General features: G+C 42.5%; 1 protein-coding gene across 1 annotated transcript in view; it reads left to right on the top strand.

Moving 5' to 3' along the window:
- Window positions 1–20,995, top strand: part of LOC130195015 (neural-cadherin-like) — a 76,400-nt gene that overhangs the window by 10,813 nt on the left and 44,592 nt on the right. Inside the window, exons 2-5 of the mRNA XM_056416245.1 lie at window positions 11,424–11,621; window positions 15,933–16,158; window positions 17,253–17,457; window positions 18,581–18,692. Coding sequence (XP_056272220.1) covers window positions 11,424–11,621; window positions 15,933–16,158; window positions 17,253–17,457; window positions 18,581–18,692 — 741 coding nt within the window. The remainder of the gene's footprint in view (window positions 1–11,423; window positions 11,622–15,932; window positions 16,159–17,252; window positions 17,458–18,580; window positions 18,693–20,995) is intronic.

Below are 20,995 nucleotides of genomic sequence, written 5' to 3' on the forward strand. Positions count from 1 at the left end.
GTGCGGTTCTATGTCCGCGCAGAGGAAAACACGAAGCATGTTTCACTGTTTGCCACCTTCACGTTCTCCGAGCTCCTCGTCAGTCGATTCATACCGTCGTAAAGCTGGAATGACCTCTCCATCATGAAACCGGGGAGAAAGAGAGCTCTGTGACACACTAACAGTAACAGACAGGTGCTGATGGAGACTAATGACAAAATGAAAGCCTCTGGTATGAACAGTGCACTTTTCTGGCTGGGATGGAAGAGAGCAACATGGTTTTAATCGCCTATTCCTCTTTCCTTCTCTTCCTTCACGAACGTCAAAAACCCAACCCGTCTCATTATTCCGGGGCATTTATTTTTGTCTGGAACTACGTCGGGTTTATTTGAACTCCCTTCACGTTCCACTTAACTCCGGGCGAGTTTGAGCGGAGGTGTGCGTAGGAGCATCTCACGCATCTGCTTTCGACTGGAAACGCACACAAACAAAACACACATGTACACGGCTACCGTTAGTCAGTCAAAAAATACAAAACACACACACACACGCATACAAAAAGTATGTACTCTGACATCACATTCATACAGGCACAGACAATTACACACACGTGAACGCCCACAAACACACATGCAGAGAGCATACTTCACGTGGCCGATCTAATTATGTCACAGCTAGTTGTGAAGATACAATACTTGACAACTAATGTAGTGCTTATGTAAATTAGACCTAATGCCTTTCTACAGTTATTTCTCCCACATTCCTTTTAAGAAGAAGCAAGGATTCCCACACAGTCACTTTTTAATTTAATTTGAAAAGTTCAATTGGTTTATTTACCTTCATCTGCCCAACAAGAGCTCAAAGAAAACAGAGCTGTAGGACATTTAGAAAACTGAGACGTCAGCTTCTAGTGTTGCCGCAAGCAAGATCTTTTCTTCTTACACAACAAGATATACATGGAGATTGGTAAAGGGAGCTTTTAACTCGGCATCTACAGTGTCCTTATGGAGTATTCTTAGTGAAAAAAGGAATATCTGTTTTGTTTTTGGACTGTTTCAAAGTCTAGAGAAGAGATAATAGAGTCCGTTAAGCCATCAGGGCCTCGGCACTTTGAACCCACTTGCTTGAAGAAATGTTTAATGCATCATTGTGTCTTTTTAGTTTTTTAGAAAACCTAATTACCTTTCATTGAACAGTCAACCTTTTACTGCCCTCATTGTCCCGTGGGACTAATATGGATCTGTTGGGATCACTGGGTCCTGATGGCTTTGATGGTAAATTTAGCATTTTCTGAAATGGTGAGTGGACTATTAAGCCTGTTGTTATGTGTTGAAGTGCAACTCTTCTGCTTCGTGTAGAGGCTGTTTGGTTTCTGATGGTTTGTTCCCAGTTGTATTCTCCAACTTGACACAATAAATGAACTCTTCGACAGTTTGGGGGGGGGGGGGGGGGGATTAGTATGCATTGCTGCCTAGAGGCAGAGAAGAATATCAATATCAACATGACCTCTGTGCATCGAGAGAGCAGACATGTGAAGGTCAGGGATGCGTGTAGCACAACGTTAGCTTAGCACAAAGACTGTGGAAGCTCGTGAAACATTAGCCTTTTCTGGGAAATATTAGGCCTGAACTGTGAGAGCTCGGCCCTGCAGGTTACACATTGGAAGTCCTGTTAGCTCTCCTGGCGGACACACAGTGGCCCCCAAATATACTGCAAGAGATTTAACCTTCAAGTTGATTTAGGTTTTACTTATAGCACCTTTCTCCCCTCATAATATCGACGTTCTGAGGTGGTGAGTGGGTTGTGTCACGTGAACAACTGAATCCACTCGGTTCAGTTCAAGTATGTTCAGTTTGTATTGTTTGTGCTGTTGACTCAACCGGGAGAGTTTTGTCCTGTGTAATTTGGGATGTTCTGGATGCCTGAAATACAAGTATAATATTGTGGTATTTGCATTTTTCGTTAGTATTTACTTTTTACTTCATTGTATTTAAAATGTTTGACTGCTGTAGCTAATGCTGGAAGATTATTATTTTACATAAGAAGAATATCATCAGCTTAGAGAACTGGATGTATTGCACTAGAATAAACCAGTTGTCAATGTTTTGCTTTTTTTCCTAGTTAACAATTAACAATCATCAATCAAATTAGTGAAGACCTTTTCTGGTCTGCTCTAATTGCTAGATCTATATTTATCCACATATTCTGATTAGGTTGGATGTAAAAGTCAATCGGCGATCAATGTTCTTGACATTTCTTTATTGATGCAGGAGGCTACAATAACTGCTGGCTCATATATGTGGGACTGTGTAATGTGGCAGGCATTTTCTCAGGCGATTGCATTTCCTCAGTCAAATATACAATTAGATTTTAGCACATTCAGTAAAAGTGACAGTGCTGAGCATTCGGTGTGGAAGAGGCTGATAACTGTGATAAATCATTTATCTTTATTGCAACATACTGTGGCCGAGGTAAATGTGGGGGAAGGTGCAACAAGGTAATCGTTGTCACAAGTGTCAATAAGATGTCAAAAGAGTTTGGTGTCCGAGCACAAATAAAGCTTCGTGTAGCTTGAGGCTTGCATGTGAATGCAAAGCAGGAAACGTTTGCACCGATCAACAGACCGCTGTTTGGTACAGTAGCTCACGTGAAAGTTTGAAGAACGTTTGAAAAAATACTTGCAGTTCATAAGTGTTTGTGAAAAACAAGTATGGTCATTGTATTTCAGACACAATCAGGCCTTTTTCTGAAACATTTCTAGTCAAATGATAAATAAGGTGTTCTTTGTTACTGTAGGACCCGAGGCCACACGACCAACCACAACAATAGACGTAACCATAGATCTTCTCATGACGCTGAGGCCTTTGTGTGTTGGAATTTGCCCCCTGACGATTGTAATAACACACTCAGAAGATCCACGGCAGCATGACTCACTTTCCTTTTCAAAGCAAGCCAAACATTTTGGTGTGATGGTGGAAAATTGGACCTGGCTCCATTGACAGCTATTTACTTGAAAGTAATGCAAAAACATCACAAACATTAGGAGGAGTTGGTAGGACATTTCTATCTCAAAGATGTCTAATATACATTTCTCGTGCCTCACAGCAAGAAATACTATCTCAGTCGGGGGTCGTTGGGTTCCTGATCAATCCTGATGGCTAAGTATCGCTTCCAGAAACTAATCAGGCATACCGTACATAGGCCTCCATGAAACCAGTGAAAAAATACATTAACTGCATTTCAGATATTTTTTGCATTCTCTACAATGTGGGGAAAATAACAGATCATCCACTCTTCTTATACTATTATGTAGAGTATCAACCACAACAACATATATAGATGTGTGCCAGTGTAATTGTAATAATGATTTCCTCTTATGGTAATGCCAATGTTTTGAGTAAAGTTTCAATAGCATCATCCTTTTGAGATCGTATTGGTGTCACAGTTCAGCTCCACACCCTCCTCACTATATTTTTCAATCGCTCCCACCTCGTTAGTCTAACTCCCTTCACCTGTTCACTCACCTGCCTCTGATCACTAATTAAGTCCCTGTTTAGGCTCCTGCCTTCCAGACACACCTGGCCAGATTCTCCAGCACTTGTTCTCAGGCGGATCTCCAGTTGACGTCCCTTTTTAACCCGCTAGCCCGACTCCCGGTGAACCGACCTGCCTTCTGTTTGATCGTTACTCTGCCTTCTGTTTCCGGAGCTTTAAATAAAAGGTCAAAGATCCCTGAAAGTCGTGTGATTGCATTTGGGTTGTGTCTGACTTCATACATTGTCTTATGAGCACAAAACAAAGTTTTCATAGTATATTAATTTGACTGAGGTTTCTGGGCTAAAACCCCAAAAAGCTTGTACACAATAGGGGGAAAAAGAGCCTGTTTTTAGTACAGACATGACATTTTCATTATCTCAGTGAGGCACATTTGTATCCTCATCTTCACGGCCTGCAGGAGTTGGACGAGTCATTTTCAAAGTGACTCAGGTTCTTGTCTTGCATGTTTGCTTCTTCTCTCTTCTGTCGGTTCATGTTTGAAATGATGTCTGGTCAGCATGTTGCTTCAGTATGTTACATGTTACTTAACAAACGTGTGCATGGCACAATGTCAGAGGCCATGCAAACACATGCAGGAAGATGCACACGGGGCAGAATCTATTAATCAATCTTTCAGAAAATTAAAGATGGCTTCATTCCATTAAGGTGAGCCAGTTTCAGTAAATAGATGACGCTTTGGTCATGCGCCTGCTCACTCACTGACATGGATCACTGGGGCACTTCCTTGATGGGGCCACTGTTAATGTTATTGCTGTTAACACCTGAAATAATATGCATACACGCATAATTAAAACCCAGTTTTAATCCTTTGTCCCTGCGTTAATTGTTCATATGTCTTTTTAAATAAAAAGCTTTCCGTATATCTTCACCGGTCATATAAAACCACACGTTGTGGATTATAGTGCAGCACATGCGTGCTTGCATCTGTGGCTCCATATCATGCTAAACCGTAATATTGATTGGAGCATTCAGTGGTCCAATCGAATGCAAAGGATTGGATTTAAATCCCTCTCGTAACTGCACCGCTTAAATATTCAGTTTTACTGTGAAATACGTCACAGTAAAGACACTCTTTTTCACTGTGACTTTAAGAGCCATACAATATGTCTTTATATAGGGTTTGTGTGGGCACTTATATTAGTAAATAGTTGCCACTAGCGATACGCAACACAACAGTAAACAGGGAATGCGATTACATGCAGTGAAGTTGGGATAGAGTAACGCTGTGTTGACAAAGTGTTGGCCTTACACCATAGGGACGCCTGTGTTTACTGGATGAACACAGAATGCTTTTTCCTGAGAGCTGCTGCATGCGCTGGATGAGAGGAGCTGAGTGTGTGGGCAGCGCCTGCAGTCGTACGAGGGCTTCAGCCTTTGATGGAGTGGGAAGAGTATAAATCATATAGGCTCTTCATTGAGAATTCTATAATGTGCAGCTGCTTATCTGTCCTTGGAGAGCGGCACACATTAAGTACTACTAAGTACATGTGGCACTGCATTGTGTTCTCCTGTCGAAAGCACATGCACCTGTATGCAGTGGGAACGGGAATCAGTCATTAACCGATCGTTGGTCAACATCTGTGTGTTTTTGCTTTGACTGTAAAAAGAAAAATGTAAATGTATTTAAACGATTCCCATGACACGATCCGCCGATGACCCTGAGGTTCACACCGCACATCCAATATCATCTGCATGCTAACAAATGCCTCTGCATATTCCTTTTTAACGGATGATTTATTCTTTATTAGATGTATATTGATTAGATATTATGGGGTAAATTATCCCATCTGTTATGGCTCTGTAAATATTTTTAATTCGTTAGTCCTCACATAGCATACTAATGTAATATGACCGTTATCAATAATGTGGCGTTGTGGTTTTCTGTGTTATTGCAGTCGTATTTGGCTGAATATAGATGCTGACTACTTTGAGTAAATGGTACGGAGGTTGCTTGAGGTTACTGCTTATTTAATGAGCCACGGCAGGCTGGATTGTAACTTTAGACTTTAAGCTGCTCTGTTTTGGACAAATTCCAATTTTGCGAGGATTGTTTTGGATGCATATTACCGTCTACCAATAATCCAGGTTGCACACAACGAATGGTTTAGCAACGTAACCCAGGATTTTCACTCGGCTCAGCTGTCGCCATGTTGGGTTTCGTTGGGAGGCAATATATATTATCATTATTCCGTAGAGAGAATATGTGTTCATGTGTTTGACAAATTAGATGGTTATTTGAGCATGCACGACCAAAATCATAGGCCATGCAAATAAATCATATGCCAAAATTCTCTTAAATGGAATTTAAAATATTTCAGCGAATTATATTTCCTTCCCCTGAAGGCTATATTCTGTGCTAGCATATCTCTATTGAACACTTGCTCCTCTCTAAATCCTCCTCCTTTATGCAAGTGAATGGGGCACATTTTTCCTGCTCAAGGCAATAAAACAAAATGAATTGAATTACTTTTGTAATGCTTTTGGCTGAACTATAGCGAAGGAAGACATGAGCCCAACTGAAAAGGGGTTGAGCATACATATGTGATCAGAGATATACTAAATATCTTCAGTGGAAGGATCTTGTATCACGATTAATACTTTAGGGTTTATACTCTTTACATTGCTCTCAATAGCCAATTATAGGTTTCTATTGGATTGGTGAGAGGCACATTTGTCCACACATCTATCTATTATACTATCTGTTTATATCTCACTGCTGTAGAAGCGCAATAGCTGGAGAGTTAGTCGCTACTGTGAGGGCTGTGGCGGCAGCTCCAGCTCCACTGTGTTGAACTGCATGGGATATTTTCTCAAAAAAGTCACACTTTTGCTTCGTCTTATGCTGTCTTGGTGGCCATTTGGAAAGTGATTGTTCCTTTGAAAGATATGAAGCTTTAAAACATGGCCTGAAGGTTGGTGGACCACTAAATGCCCCCATAAGCCCCACTGGCGAGGGGAAATAAAAACTAACACTCACTAACATCTGGCTTGTGTCTTTAGTGGAAAAGGTTGCAATCGGCCTCAGCTTCGATCAGCAGTGATGGAAACAAACATCCGGGTGGACGGACACGGCACTCTTCGCTCTTTCAGCTGCTCTTTCTTTATGATCTCAGCAACAGATTCTGTTGGTCTCCGTCCAAGCCGGGCGACATCGTTCCAAGTTTGAAAAGAGACAGAATAAATACAAGATAAAGTAGCCAGCATTACATTTTTCACTTGGCTTCATGTAGCTTCCTTCTGTTTACTAACAGCGTGTTTCTGACATCTAACAATCATGTCAGTATTGCTTGCACATGTAGTTCCTAAAAGACACATTCAGGCCGCTCAATCAGACCCTTTTATGTGGATTTAAAAAGACCGTGCAGAACTTGAAGACTTCTCCCATTCCTAATTGTTCTGTGTTGAACATGCCTGCACGTGTGTTTACTTGATTAGTGTGTCAGCCTTTCTGAGTCCAGGCTGTGTGCTGTTGGGATCCCTGAGTTAATAGATTTCTGTCCCCGGTGCTTTTAGCGTGTTGATCTCCTGCTGACGGCTTCACACTCGGCTTTAAGCGCAGCGATGAGGGGGCGGGGGGTGTGGGCTTGGAATAGAGCCTCCTTAACACTGCAAACACTCGGTTAATGTACCTTATTACACCCTCATTGAGCTGATTTTCACTTTCCATTCACTCGCTGCTCGAAAAGCACCACTGAAATTCCACGTCTCTCGCGGGCCATTTGTATTTATGCTGGCAGACACAATTTGTTTAATTCCACTAATTTCCTCCCTCTTTGGACGTAGGAGGAACAAGGGGTCCATCAGAAGACCCTCCGATATTAATTTCACTGTATGTTCTATATCCTAATTCTTCTCCTCCTGTGGTCGGTGCTCTGCTCCAGGATGTTTTCATCCCGAACATGGATGCTCCCAGCGTCCTTTGTTGTGCTCCGCTGTTTGTTGTGCTTCCCTCGCTCCCTTCCCGTCTCTCTGTAACGTTATGTTATTGCTAAGCATCACACAATACTCCATCCTCCACGCTGCCTGCCTTTTCCTCCTCTCTGTCTCTGTAGATATTTGTGTTTCTGTATCTGTGCCTCTCTCCCCCCCCCCCCCCACACACACACAAACTCAAAGCACTTGAGACAACTTTTTTTGTTTTCATACCGCCAAGCCACTTAGCAGCTTTATATAGCAACTACCCAAGGAGAGGATTAACAGCAGGAAACATCAACAGGCAGAAATGTATAACACACACTCACGCACAACTGGCACACACACACACACACACACACTCCACACGCACTGTAGTCACTGAGCCGTGGCCAAACACACAGTGCGCCCCTGTCGTCCACTTTTTTTTTGCAAGACATTGTTGTGTTAGTCATCCAGCAGATGCTCTTGTACTTATGGGATTGTAGCGTACAGTATAGAGCGGCTTTTCATCACACTGAGCGAGCAGAAAGCCTATTTGAATCTGAAACATTCAGTGGAGCCCGTGAGCCTTCTGCCTCGGCCGGCTATTTGATCACATCTTTTGTCTCTTGGTCAGGTTGTGTCGGCTTGGTCCTCGTGGGGCATCGCTCACAGCCACTCCCTCTTAACTCACCGGATCAGAGAGAAATCCTGAGAACATGCAGCGTGCCGTCTCGCTTGCCCCGTGCACCCAAGAGATCTTCTCACCTCGCAAAACACACACACACACACACACACACACACTGGTACATTCTTCATTTATCATTCCAGAGCTGATAGGCTCTAATTATCTGCTTTGGCTCTGATTAGTCTCTCTGTAACAAGCTAATTAGATGGAGCCTTGTAAAATCATCACCACCATTACCACAGAGACATGGCCGGGAAACACACCAACAAGCAGGAAGGAGGCAACAGGCAAGGAATGTGTCCTGCACTGCTCCCTGCAAAGATTTAAACGAAATGTTAAGTGCTGGAGCTCTGATTTACTTTTGATTAAGTGCCTTTTAAACAAAATAATCTTGATCCTTTCTCATTATTCATCACCGGAGGATTGTTCCGTCTTACAGGGCAGGATGATCTGGCTTAAATCTCACGAACCCGCCGCTGTCGACATTTTAAGCAGATAGCATCTGAGCATCGATTAGTTTCTCTGGCCCCACGATACAGCGGCTATTTATCCAAAACCAACTATCGTCAGAGCCGCTCTCCGCGCAGAGCAACTTTAAAGCCTGAGCAGAACATTAGATGAATTCTCTCCTAGCTCCTTCCTCCCTCTGTTATTATCCCTCTAACAATCCCTTTAGGAGCTGTCACACACTTTATAGCTATTGTGTTTCAGCTGTGAACACTCCAGAGCTAGTCGGTAGTGCAACACATTGTATTTTCCATCAAAATGCATCTTAACTGTAAGCCAGTTGAAATAGAAATTGGGATCTCAGCATCTACTTCCTGCTTTCCAACTCATTTGAGCGATGACTCCTGGAGCGCCTGTAAAAGATTTATTATAGCAATTCATACAGTTTGAGGACTTTATAGCATTTGCTGCATGCATGTATTGCTCATTACTAATGTATGCTTTTCATTATTGGCCTTAATCGATTTTGAAGACTCACCATCTCACAGGATATTAGTGAAACCGACAAAGTGGAACCGTTTTTTAAAGCAACAGCACATCTGTTACGTCAGTGAAAAGGACGCACGGAAAAACTCCAACTGCGTATGTCTTGGATTAAAAAGTACTTGTATAGCCTGTGGTCACACATAGGAGAGCTTTTACATAATAGGATTTGAAATCTATAGTTACTTTTAGCCCTTAGGTAACTCACCTCTGCGTAAGTGTGCACTGCCATGTGTGTGTGTGTGTGTGTGTGTGTGTGTGTGTCTGTGAGTGTGTGTCTAAGAGAGAGAGAGATAGAGAGCGATGGAAAGAGACATGCAAATGTCAGCTACATCAAGTGTGCAAGCATTTATCTGGGTGTGACAGGATGACTTGACTGTATGTCAAATGTCTGCTATTGTGTTTACATCTGTGTGTGTGTGTGTGTGTGTGTGCCTTTTCAGGCAGGCCTATGCCTGACCTGTTCCCCTCTTGGTTGCTCTGCTGCAGACTGTTCTGCTTTTTAACTGTTCTGCTTTTTAATTGTGTCCATTTTTAAATATGTTGTACGGCGACCTTGAGTGCCTTGAAAGGCGCCTTATAAAATGAATGTATTATTATTATTATTGTCCTGGCTGGGGCTTCTTCTTCTCAGGGGTAAGGCAGATGGCCTCTGTGGATCGCAGCCTACTGAACTGGTTGGCAGCTCTTCTTACATCCCTTCATGCCACGTTGACACAAGATCACAGCCAATATCTGCCGATATTATGTCTTCGCACAGAAGCCTGTGACTTGCTCCACTTTGCAGGAATAGAATTCACCCAAAACGTGCCCTACATCGCATTGTTTCCCAGATTGTGACATTGTATTTAATGTGGATAACGATCCCCTGCCATGAGTTCAAGCTAAAGGCACACTCCGCTCCTGTCTCAGACAATGCAACGCCGTTGTACGCGGCTCGTCCTCGCACTCTCGCAGTCCGTCCAGACTCAGGGAGAGCGAGTTGGTAATTGGATGCCTGGAATATTCTTATTCACATCAGCGAGGCAACGTGCAGGCAACAAAATACGCCTGCAGCCACGAGGCGTCATCCCTCGGCCCCTGTGGGGACATCAAGGTAGCTTTACACAGTCTTGGTAGAGGTCGTGGCTGAGGCTCTCGCTCCCACAGGAACATGGATGTCTGGATTCCTGAATGGGAGCCATGATGGAGATTGAATGGATGAGGTCACGTCTACCAGCCTGACATCCACTGATATGGTGAAGCAAAAGAAAGTGGAAAGATAGCAGGTGAATTGCCTGGAGAGTTTATTTTATATCAAGAGCATGCAGAGGCACCGTCTCTTAAATGTCCACTGTGTCGGATTTTGGGGGATTGATTAGCAAGAATAAAGTATAGTATTCATGATTATAATTGGATTAGTTTAACTTAAAATGAGTCTTTCATATGTACATACGGAGCGCGTCCTCTTCATAGAGCCTGTCATGTGTCTACTTGAGTAGCCCAGAACAGATAAACCCACATCCGGCCCTAAAGAGGGACCAGTGAAGGCCACCGTAGAGCTCCAACAGGCGTGGAATGGGAGGGCTCAGCGGAGGGTTATTTATTTAGTTGTAATCTGCAACCTCACTGCCAAATGTCACTAAATCTTCCACACTGGCAGTTTAAATATGTGTTTGGCATCAAGCTTTTGTCGGGGAGCCAAAGCAACTCTTGCATGACAATAAGGGCATTTTAATTGTTTTAAACCAGGGTAGGTAACATTTTTTAGAAACTTTTTTTTTTTTTACATTGGTTGACATTTTGTTTAACTTCTCGACTGCAATCACTAAATCAATTGCTCTGACAACAACACACACACAAAAAGATCCGGTGTCTGCGGCTGCTGCAAGACTGTAATAAGCCCATCCAATCATTTCATTTGACCCGAAAGTGCCGTTAGCTACTTCGTTGAAAAAGAGGCAGCACTCGGCTGGGATTTCCGGCTGACTGCTTTCACAATCTGGCTTACTCTCGCTGAATGTGCCGACCCACGCTTTGAAAGAGAGAGGGCCTTGGAGTTTTCTTTGGTAGTTTTGGTGTGTATCTTTCCCCAACGAGCTTCTCGATCCAGGAAGTGCTCCTTCCCAAAGTTGTTTTTATTCTAAACATCATTATGTTTTACTATCTACTGGAAAAGGATTCATACCTCCCGTACCTGAACCCTCAGTTGACTCGCTGCCTGTCGTGCTTCGGGTTCCCGTGGCTGCTCGTCTTCCCTCCACACACACACTTACATGACAGCTGCCATCTCCAGTAACCACAGCTTTGTCACCATCTCTGCACCATCCCCCAGGCCCAGACTGGTACCTCAACCAGGTGAAGCTGAAGATCACGGATGTCAATGACAACGTCCCTGAGTGGAATATGAAGCCGTACCCTTACCTCGCCGTAGTGGCCCCGGAGGGCCCCGCCAGAACGTTTGTCTACCAGCTCCATGCACGAGATGGAGATGAGGCCAAAAGCGGAGAGGTGGAATACTTTCTGTCTGACGGTAAGCTTTCTGTTGTTTACACCCACACACGCGTGTCTGATAAGTGGTATTCAAACAGGCTGTGCTGTTGTTAGTATAGTTTGGCAGAACTATAGAGCCTTGGAAATAAATACAACTCGACCAACTTCAGCACAGCAGACAGCCACAGGCATCCACACATTCATTCATGCATCCACACACTCTTTAGGTGTCCATTAGTTTCTCTGTCTCTCCGTCAACCTTTCTCTCTCTGCCTCTGGATCTTCATCCCTCTCTCTCTCTTCTACACGCGCACACACACACACACACACACACACACAGCCAGAGGACTTCACACATTTGTTTATGCACTCGTGCCTATCTGTCTGCTTCTTTCTGTTTCATGCCAGCATGAACTCACACACACACACACACACACACACACACACACACACACACACACACACACACACACAGTGGGCTGTTGGAAGTCTGCCAGAGTAGTAGACCCCCTGGTGGTTGAGGGGATAAAAGCTTGTTGGCGTGTCAGAGATTGGGGGGGATGTGCTAATCTTGCCAGTGGGGCTTTACAAAACACTATAAACTTCCCTTTGACTCTCATTAGGCCATTGTTCAACTCTTCTTATGCGCATTAAACCACATCTACCACAAGTTACCCGTGGTCTATATGACCATGCTTAAACTCTTTTTACCAGTGAAGCTTGAGCAAACTGAACGGTTTCCTTTCAAAGTAGATGGACCCAATATAAAAAAATATGTATTTAACCCTCTTATGATGCGCTCAAGAGGATGAGAGTAGCTGGCCTTCTGATGAGCAAGGCCAGTCTGTCGAGTCACATTTGTTTCGTATTAACAGTCAGAGACACACAATATCTTTTATTTAAAGATTATTTCCCTGTGGAGTTTTCATGTGAACAAACGAAAGCTGTGTTTACATTCGGTGTATCTCGCCAAGACAGCAGTGGTCCATAACATGTGTTGAATGCATTTCCCTCCTCATATAACATGTTCAAAGCCAACACAATCCTACATTATTTACATCCATGTTTGCTTTTGCAGTCTTCTTCATTGCCTTTGGCACATTAATACATTTGTTGGTGCGTTACTGCCACCAACTGTCAATCTGCAGAATAGTGTGAAACCGATGGCAGAACGTGAATCTGGATATAATACAAACAAAGAGGGGGGCTCACAAAATACAACATGACAATGCATCACAATCCATTATGGTCAGAAGCTCCACAGTCAAGGTTCTGCAGTCCTGCAGGTACAGCGGTATTATCACAAATGTACTTAAACATATTTCCGCAACCTTAATTTAATTAGTTTCTCTCGTAAGATCGAGATCTTTTTTGCAACAGAGACACAGCCGGTCGATAACATGCACATCACACACACTGATGGCATGCAGTTCTCTTGTTGCGCGTGAGAACCGTGGAGTGTAAAGTGATGGGAGCGATATTAATCTTTCATTCGGTACAAGTTTAACATAATGTGAAGGCTGACTTCATTAGAGACATGGCATAACAATTGTATCATCTAAAAAAATATGATTTGTGTTTTTTGCAGATGAATTTAGTAGAGATTGTTAATTTCAATATAGCACATAGATATAAATGTAGGTATGATGCAAATTAGCGCCATTAGAATACCATAATTGGTATGCGGATGCTGTTATTGCTGAAACAGGGCTTCGGAAATTAATAACAACAACTGTTTATGTACAATCACAGCTTAAATTAAAAAATCAAGAGATGCTTGTGTACACTATGCATCAACTGGTATTAGCGGGATGCGTACGCCACCTCGGCTGCGCTAAAACCGGATTAAGAATATTTCCAAATGATTTGATTTTGGAAGTGGAGTAAGTGGGTTCATCATGCCCTTTAGGCGTCAAGGATGGACCGCAAAAAAGTGGGTTTGGCCGCCTTCTTTTCGTATACAATACCTCTCTCGGTCCTATTATCGTCCCTCACGGTGTTGCTGATGAGGCCGAGCTCTATCTGTCTTTCCCTCAGCACGCATCAGAGATGCATCAAGATGGACGAAGGAACGTAACCTTCAACTCTCTGAGATTGAACTCCTGATGATCCGACCAAGTCCTTCCGTTTAGCACCGCGTTAGTCTAAAGCTCAGCTCCGTCTCAGGTGCTCCAACAAAGTCCGCAAGTAATCTGGGCACCATTATCAACTTCCACTGAGAATGTTGCATCTGTCACTCGCACATATGACATCACACGTGTCAGGTTTTATCTGACTGAGCGTGTTACTGGAGAGACGTCTTTGAGAATATGACCCTACTTCCCATTTGATTCAGTAAACATTGCAAACTTGGGTTTACGGGATCATCGGCTAGGGTTACATTTCACTCATGAACATTAGTTGTAACTATTTTCAGTTGCCTTAAATATATATTATTCTGCATGTGGCTGTATGTAGCTCCACCCTCACACTTCTGGAAGCCAGGATTGTGAAAACCAGAATATCAAACAGGAGTGTTCAATCACTATGTGCAACTGCCTTTCTCAGTTCTGCCTCCCACCTCTCAGTCTGACATCTCACCTCAACACTCAAGGTTCCATCTTCCTGTTTCCATCCTCTACCTCCCTCCACACAGCCCACTCAATAAAGCTGCCTGCTCCCTCCTCTCACCTCTCTCCTCATATTCCTCCTTCCAGCTGGAGAGGAGAAAGTTTGGAGGAGGGAGTTGTGAGGTGAGAGGTGAGAGGAAGGAGTTGTGAGTCAGGACATGTAAGTGGAGAGGTGTAACTGTAATGAGAGAGTAGAGGAAGGAGCGGAGTGGAGGGTGCTGTAAGGAGGGAGCTGTAAGGAGGCAGGTGAGAGGAGGGACGAGGGAGCTATAAAGAAATGGGTATGAGGAGGGAGCTGTAAGGAGGAAGCTGTGGGCAGGGAGGAGGGAGAAAGGAACTGTAAGGAGGGAGATTTGAGGATAGAGGTGAGAGGAGGGAGCTGTGCAGATAAGGGAGAGGGGCCAGCTGAAAGGAGGGAGCTATGAGGAAGAAGGTTGGAGGAAGGAGCTGTAAGGAGGGAGCTATGAGGAAGAAGGTTGGAGGAAGGAGCTGTAAAGAGGGAGCTATGAGGAAGAAAGTTGGAGGAAGGAGCTGTAAAGAGGGAGCTATGAGGAAGAAGGTTGGAGGAAGGAGCTGTAAAGGGGGAGCTATGAGGAAGAAGGTTGGAGGAAGGAGCTGTAAAGAGGGAGCTATGAGGAAGAAGGTTGGAGGAAGGAGCTGTAAGGAGGGAGCTATGAGGAAGAAGGTTGGAGGAAGGAGCTGTAAGGAGGGAGCTATGAGGAAGAAGGTTGGAGGAAGGAGCTGTAAGGAGGAAGCTATGAGGAAGAAGGTTGGCGGAAGGAGCTGTAAAGAGGAAGCTATGAGGAAGAAGGTTGGAGGAAGGAGCTGTAAAGAGGGAGCTATGAGGAAGAAAGTTGGAGGAAGGAGTTGTAAAGAGGGAGCTATGAGGAAGAAGGTTGGAGGAAGGAGCTGTAAGGAGGGAGCTATGAGGAAGAAGGTTGGAGGAAGGAGCTATAAGGAGGGAACTATGAGGAAGAAAGTTGGAGGAAGGAGCTGTAAAGAGGGAGCTATGAGGAAGAAGGTTGGAGGAAGGAGCTGTAAAGAGATAGAAGAAAGGGGGGAGGGGACAGGGGGGAGCTGTAAGGAGGTACACATGAGAGGAGGGAGTAATGCTGCGTTTACACCAAAAGCGTTGCAAATATTCGCAGCATTAGAAGGTAGGTGAGAGGAAGGAGGAAGGAGCTGTGTGGAGGGAGGTTAGAGGCGGGAGGGAGCTGTGAACATTGATGTGAAATGTCAGACTTACAGGCTTCTCTCAATCTATTGTCTCTTGGATTGTAACTCATTTGTACAGCGCTTTGACGCCGACCAAATTTAAACATGTAAATGTAAATGCAGTTGATAGTCACTGTTGAATGTTCACCGTACTGCCTGAATACAAAACAGTAATTAAAGTCATTTAAATAAAGCTGCTTGCAATATCCTAATCCATTGGGTGTTTTGTAATAGTAAAGACTTGTGTTGCATTGCCTTTATTTAAAGGTATTCAAGTGTGTGCGTTAGATTCTTTATTTATACGTCCACACCGAAAAAAGTATCTCATACGTAAATGAATAGACACATTTCATAAATCACACCCATAATAATGCAACTCGTTGTGTGTCGTGAGCCTTAACTCAGCAAACCAAGTCAGAATCACATATTTCCAATTGTCATTTGGGTATTGGCATTAGTATTCAAACCAGCAGTATTGGATTGGTTAGGATCCAGCACTTGAAAATAAAGTCATTATTTCCCTGCAGGTGGTGACGGCTGCTTCGCAGTGGACAAGAAGAGCGGCCAGGTGGTGACCACAGGGCTGGTGCTTCAGAGGGACAGAGAGTACTTGTTAAGCGTTGTAGCCCTCGACGGCCTGGGCAGCCGCAGCGCCCCCGCCATGCTCTCTGTGGTGGCGGGAGCCAGAGCGCCGCAGTTCACCAATGCCAGCTACGTCATCTCCATACCAGAGAACACGCCGGAAGGACAGCTGTGAGTACTGCATGTGTTAACGTTTACTCACACACACATAAACAGGGATGATGAATTAGGGCTGCTATTTATACATGTACATATATATACACATACTGTATGTATACACACATATATACACACATATATATATATATATCAATTTATACACATATATATACATATGTCATGTATATGTGCATACATATACACATATATATATATATATATATACACATATACACACATATATATATATATATACATGGTCACACAATGTTGGAAATGACACAATTAAATACATATATATATATATATATATATATATATTACATATAATTAAATATACACATGTAATATAACTTTCAGTAATTTGATCTTTCTGATGTCTTTCCTTGTAGTTAAATAGTTATGATGGGGCTTATATTCAAATGTGGTCTATTCTCTTGTGGTTATCACCAAACACTCTTTGTTGGGTTCTTTATTGTTGCTTCAATAGGTATAATTACTGAAGAACACAATAAGACAGCGCAATATAAAAAAATCTGATTGGATTGTCTTGCTGAACACTATGATGGATGCATGCATGAAAGCATACTAATTCACTCACAAAAGGACCGTTTCAAACAAGCATCACTGTCTAATAACCTTTATGTTTGACAAGTTAAAAATGCATGCATAACTGTCTCTGCAGAAGTCCTATAATAACTCTTGCAGACATGGAGACACACACTTTTCTTAGGTGTAGATTTCCAAACAATACCTGTTAATATTACTACTGATGAATATTAATTTGGTCACACCAGGGCACTCAAGCATGAATTGACGTCTCATCATCTCACCACATTAGGGGGACGCAAACTCTCTAAACCGTAAAAACAAACATTGATATCTGCATAATAGTATAACATTATTACACAGAACTGACAAGTACTGATTGACTGTGTTTATAGCACATAGTCAATGGGCCATACAGTAATTGATTTCATCACAGCGCAGTGCTGAAGTGGGGAAAGAGGATTTCGATTTTAATCCAACGTGTGTGCAACGGAAATCAAATAATAAAGACTGTTTCTCCTTTTCCTTCTTTCCAATACTTGTTCTGTGTTCTGCAGCTTCGTGGTGGTGTTTGCCATTTCCTTCCAGCGGCAGCCGATCGGCTACAGCCTTCTGATCAATCCCAGCAGCCTTTTCAGCATCAGACAGGAGACGGGGGAGATCAGTCTGACCAGGACGCTGGACTACGAGAGTGATCAGCGGCGCTACCTGCTGATGGTGCGAGCTAGCGAAGAGCCCGGCAGCCTCAGCACCGCCACAGAGGTTAGTTCATGAGGGAACGGTACAGCAATGACGCGTGAGTCACACCCCAGTCTATGCAACCGAGCCCAGAGCTGAGGTCTACTTATTGCATCTTTCACACACTTTTACTGTAACTGCTAAAATACTCTGAAATGCATTTAAATGCTTTTCTACGGATTTCTGCTGTGTTGTGCTCTCCCACCGGACTCTCAGACAGACCCGTTTTCACCTAAATGTGACGCGGCTGACAATTCTGCCTGAACGGCAAAGATCTGATCTCAGCGCCGACCTTTTGCCATCACACTACATGGCGATAGCCACAGAATAGAAGCAGCAGAGTTCGTGGCTGTCGACAGGAATGGCATGGCTGGATGGTTTTGAAATGTTAACAAGTCAAACAAAGGCCCCAGTGATTTGATTTCTACAGTTTTCTTTCACCCTTTTGTCTTTGTCTCGCAGTAAGTGCTTGTTGTTGACAGTGTGATCTGGAGATGAACTGTGGTAGTCAGAGCACACACTCTGATGCACTCGGGATAAGAACCCATAATCCCAAAACCATATTTGCAAAACGAACATTTCTGGATAAACTATTCATGAATTCAGGATGATTTGAATTATTAATTCAAAGATTTTGTTCCCCAATTATCATGTCAGGCACTGACTCCGTAGCACAGATCCGGCAGGCAAGATGTCCCTCGGTTCAGCGGCATGTTGTGGGGCAGGAGATGGAGACTGGGAAAACCTATCCCATGCTATTTCAGGACTATTACTCAGCTGTCACTTCACACTTTACACATAGTGGTGACAGGGAGCTTGTTAGGGGGGGTGGGGGGTGGGGGGGCTCATCGGCTGAAGGCCTTTTGTCGGAAAAAACACACAGAGGCTCAGAACATTTCTATTTTTGACTCGGAAAAATCATGAAGTGGAAGATAAAGGATGTGTTGAACTGGCAACTTGAGAAACCATAAAATGCAATTTAGATTAAGCTTTGCGGTCAGCCTCCTTATCAGAGAATTTCCTATGGTTGTCTCCTGGATGTGAGGGTTATTAAAGAGAAACTCAGTTTATATTATTCTCTAATTTTGTCTGTTTTTGCTCTTTTCCTCTCTGTTCCTCTCCATCCCATCACACTGGCACTAATCAGGTTCAGGTGTTGATAACGGATGAGAATGATTGTGTCCCAGAGTTCCTCCAATCCATCTACAGTGTGGATGGAGTCCCTGAGACTGTAACCACGGCAACATCTCTGCTGCAGGGTGAGACTCCTCTCACCCCATATTTCGCATCCATCTGTTTCTTTTTGAAGTGGAGGAAGAAACTATCCTAAAACTTATTTTTTTGTGCAGGAAAAAACATATTTATTCTGTGAGAGAACTGATGCTGCATTTCAGTCCTTGAGTCATTGTTTCAGCTTATTGACCCATAATTCTTTCATTTTTCTATACCAAAAGAATATAATACATCTTTCAGATCTGTGCTCAAATAGGCTGAGTAGTGAGCTAAACTAGCTGCTACAAAGACAGCATACATCTGTTTTGATTAATTATGTACTGTATGAATGATGGCATGTCAACGTATCTGTTACTGCATGAGGCTACCTTATAATTATCAATTATGAGGCTGAAGGCAAATGTCTTGCTGTTGCCGCTGCGTAACGTGAGCAGACATGTTATGTAAAAATACTGAGAGATGAAGAAACATTCTGGCCGAGAAGAGTAGACATTTGCTGTAACCTTCATCAGATCCTGTTTCTGTTTACGAATCTTTCTTTCAATAGAACATGTGTTTTTTAACGAATAGGTTTTACCACTGTGACTTTCGCCTTTTTCTACTTTGCTGTTTTGTCAAAATTACACTTCTGATTGCACTCGTGAGATTTATTTTTTTAGATACCTGTACCTTTAAGACCCCTTTGCAATATTATACATATATTTATATATTTATATATATATATTTATATATATATGTGTGTGTGTATTTTTGCCTTGAGAATTTGCGAGTATAATATTGCAAAGTATATATTGAGTATAATATTGCAAAGGGATCTTAAAGGTACAGGTATTTAAAAAAAGAAATCTCAGAAGTGTATATATCTCTCTCTCTCTCTATATATATATATATATATATATATATATATATATATATAGGACTATATCTATAGGATATATCTATAGGATTTTCGTCCCACATATATATCTGTGGGACAAATAAAGGAATATCATATCATATAAATCTCTCTCTCTCTCTCTCTATATATATATATATATATATATATTTATATAAATAAATAAAAAGTAATATGAAGTTCAGAAATGCCCCATTGTTCAGGATTACACCTTGTTGACTGTTTAGTTCTTGTCAAATGTTTCTGCACCTGAAGGACTTCAGTCCCTCTCAGTTGATTTGTTAGAATCTCCGGCTGGGAAATTGTTTCTAGCAGATTCTCAGTGAGAAAAATGGAACTAATTTAATCTTAAATCTTTCGAATACACAGCCTGGGGCTATATAAATTGTTAGCGATGCAGAGCCAGCGGAAGGAGAAAATGGTACCCAATAAAAAACAATGCGTCAACAAAAAATAAAGCATCCAATACAACAGGAAGAACTCCACAGAGGAGAGATCAAAGGTAGAGTAAAGACAGGGAGTCTACTAAAAGAGATACATACAGGAAAGCTAGAACATGTTGTTACACATTGTCTGGCATCATGAAAATGTGTAAATGAGTTTATATTTCGCTAAAACCGTTTGAACTGACGGAGGGAATCCCAAAATGCCCCAAAGAACTCAGATCAAGGAGGCAAAAACACAAAAATATAGAGAAACTAGAACGGGCACTCAGTAGAGCGCATACCTTCGCATATCACAAGATTTGGCATTGAATTATGAACATGTTGGCATTAGTTGCATGCCAATTGGATAACAATTGACCGTTCTATGGTAAAAATAAGATTTTGACCTTTTCATGACCTTGACCTTTGACCCGATCGATCCCAAAATCTAATAAAATGGTCCCCGGATAATAACCAATCATCCCACCAAATTTCATGCGATTCGGTTTCATACTTTTTGACTGATTCGAATAACACGCACACATACAAATACACGGCGATCAAAACATTGCCTTCTGCATTTTCAATGCGAAGGTAAAAACAAGTTAATTTCTAAATCTGTTGGACTGCATGCTAACGAATGAGATGTCAAAGTTTTGAGGCACCAGGGGAGTGAAATCCCCATTACCCCATCAGCTGGCACGCAGAGACACAGATGAATACAATGAAGCTATCACTTCCACTTTACCCACTGAGGAGGAAAACATAAATAATCTTGATTTAAAAGGACTTGTGACAGTGAGGTTTTAAAAGAAATGTACTCCTTTAATTCTTTAACATTTAACGAGCCTGTCACATTATAGGCACTATACAAAGAGCGTATAGTAAATTGCCAGTCTTGAGCTCCAAAGCAACATTGAGCGAAGATTGAAGCATTGCGATGGATGGGCTGCTGGTGCTGGTTCTTGACACGGAGGAAATAAACACATCAAAAGAAAATGCAACATGT

Source organism: Pseudoliparis swirei, chromosome 6 (genome assembly GCF_029220125.1).
Source record: "Pseudoliparis swirei isolate HS2019 ecotype Mariana Trench chromosome 6, NWPU_hadal_v1, whole genome shotgun sequence".
NCBI lineage: Eukaryota > Metazoa > Chordata > Actinopteri > Perciformes > Liparidae > Pseudoliparis > Pseudoliparis swirei.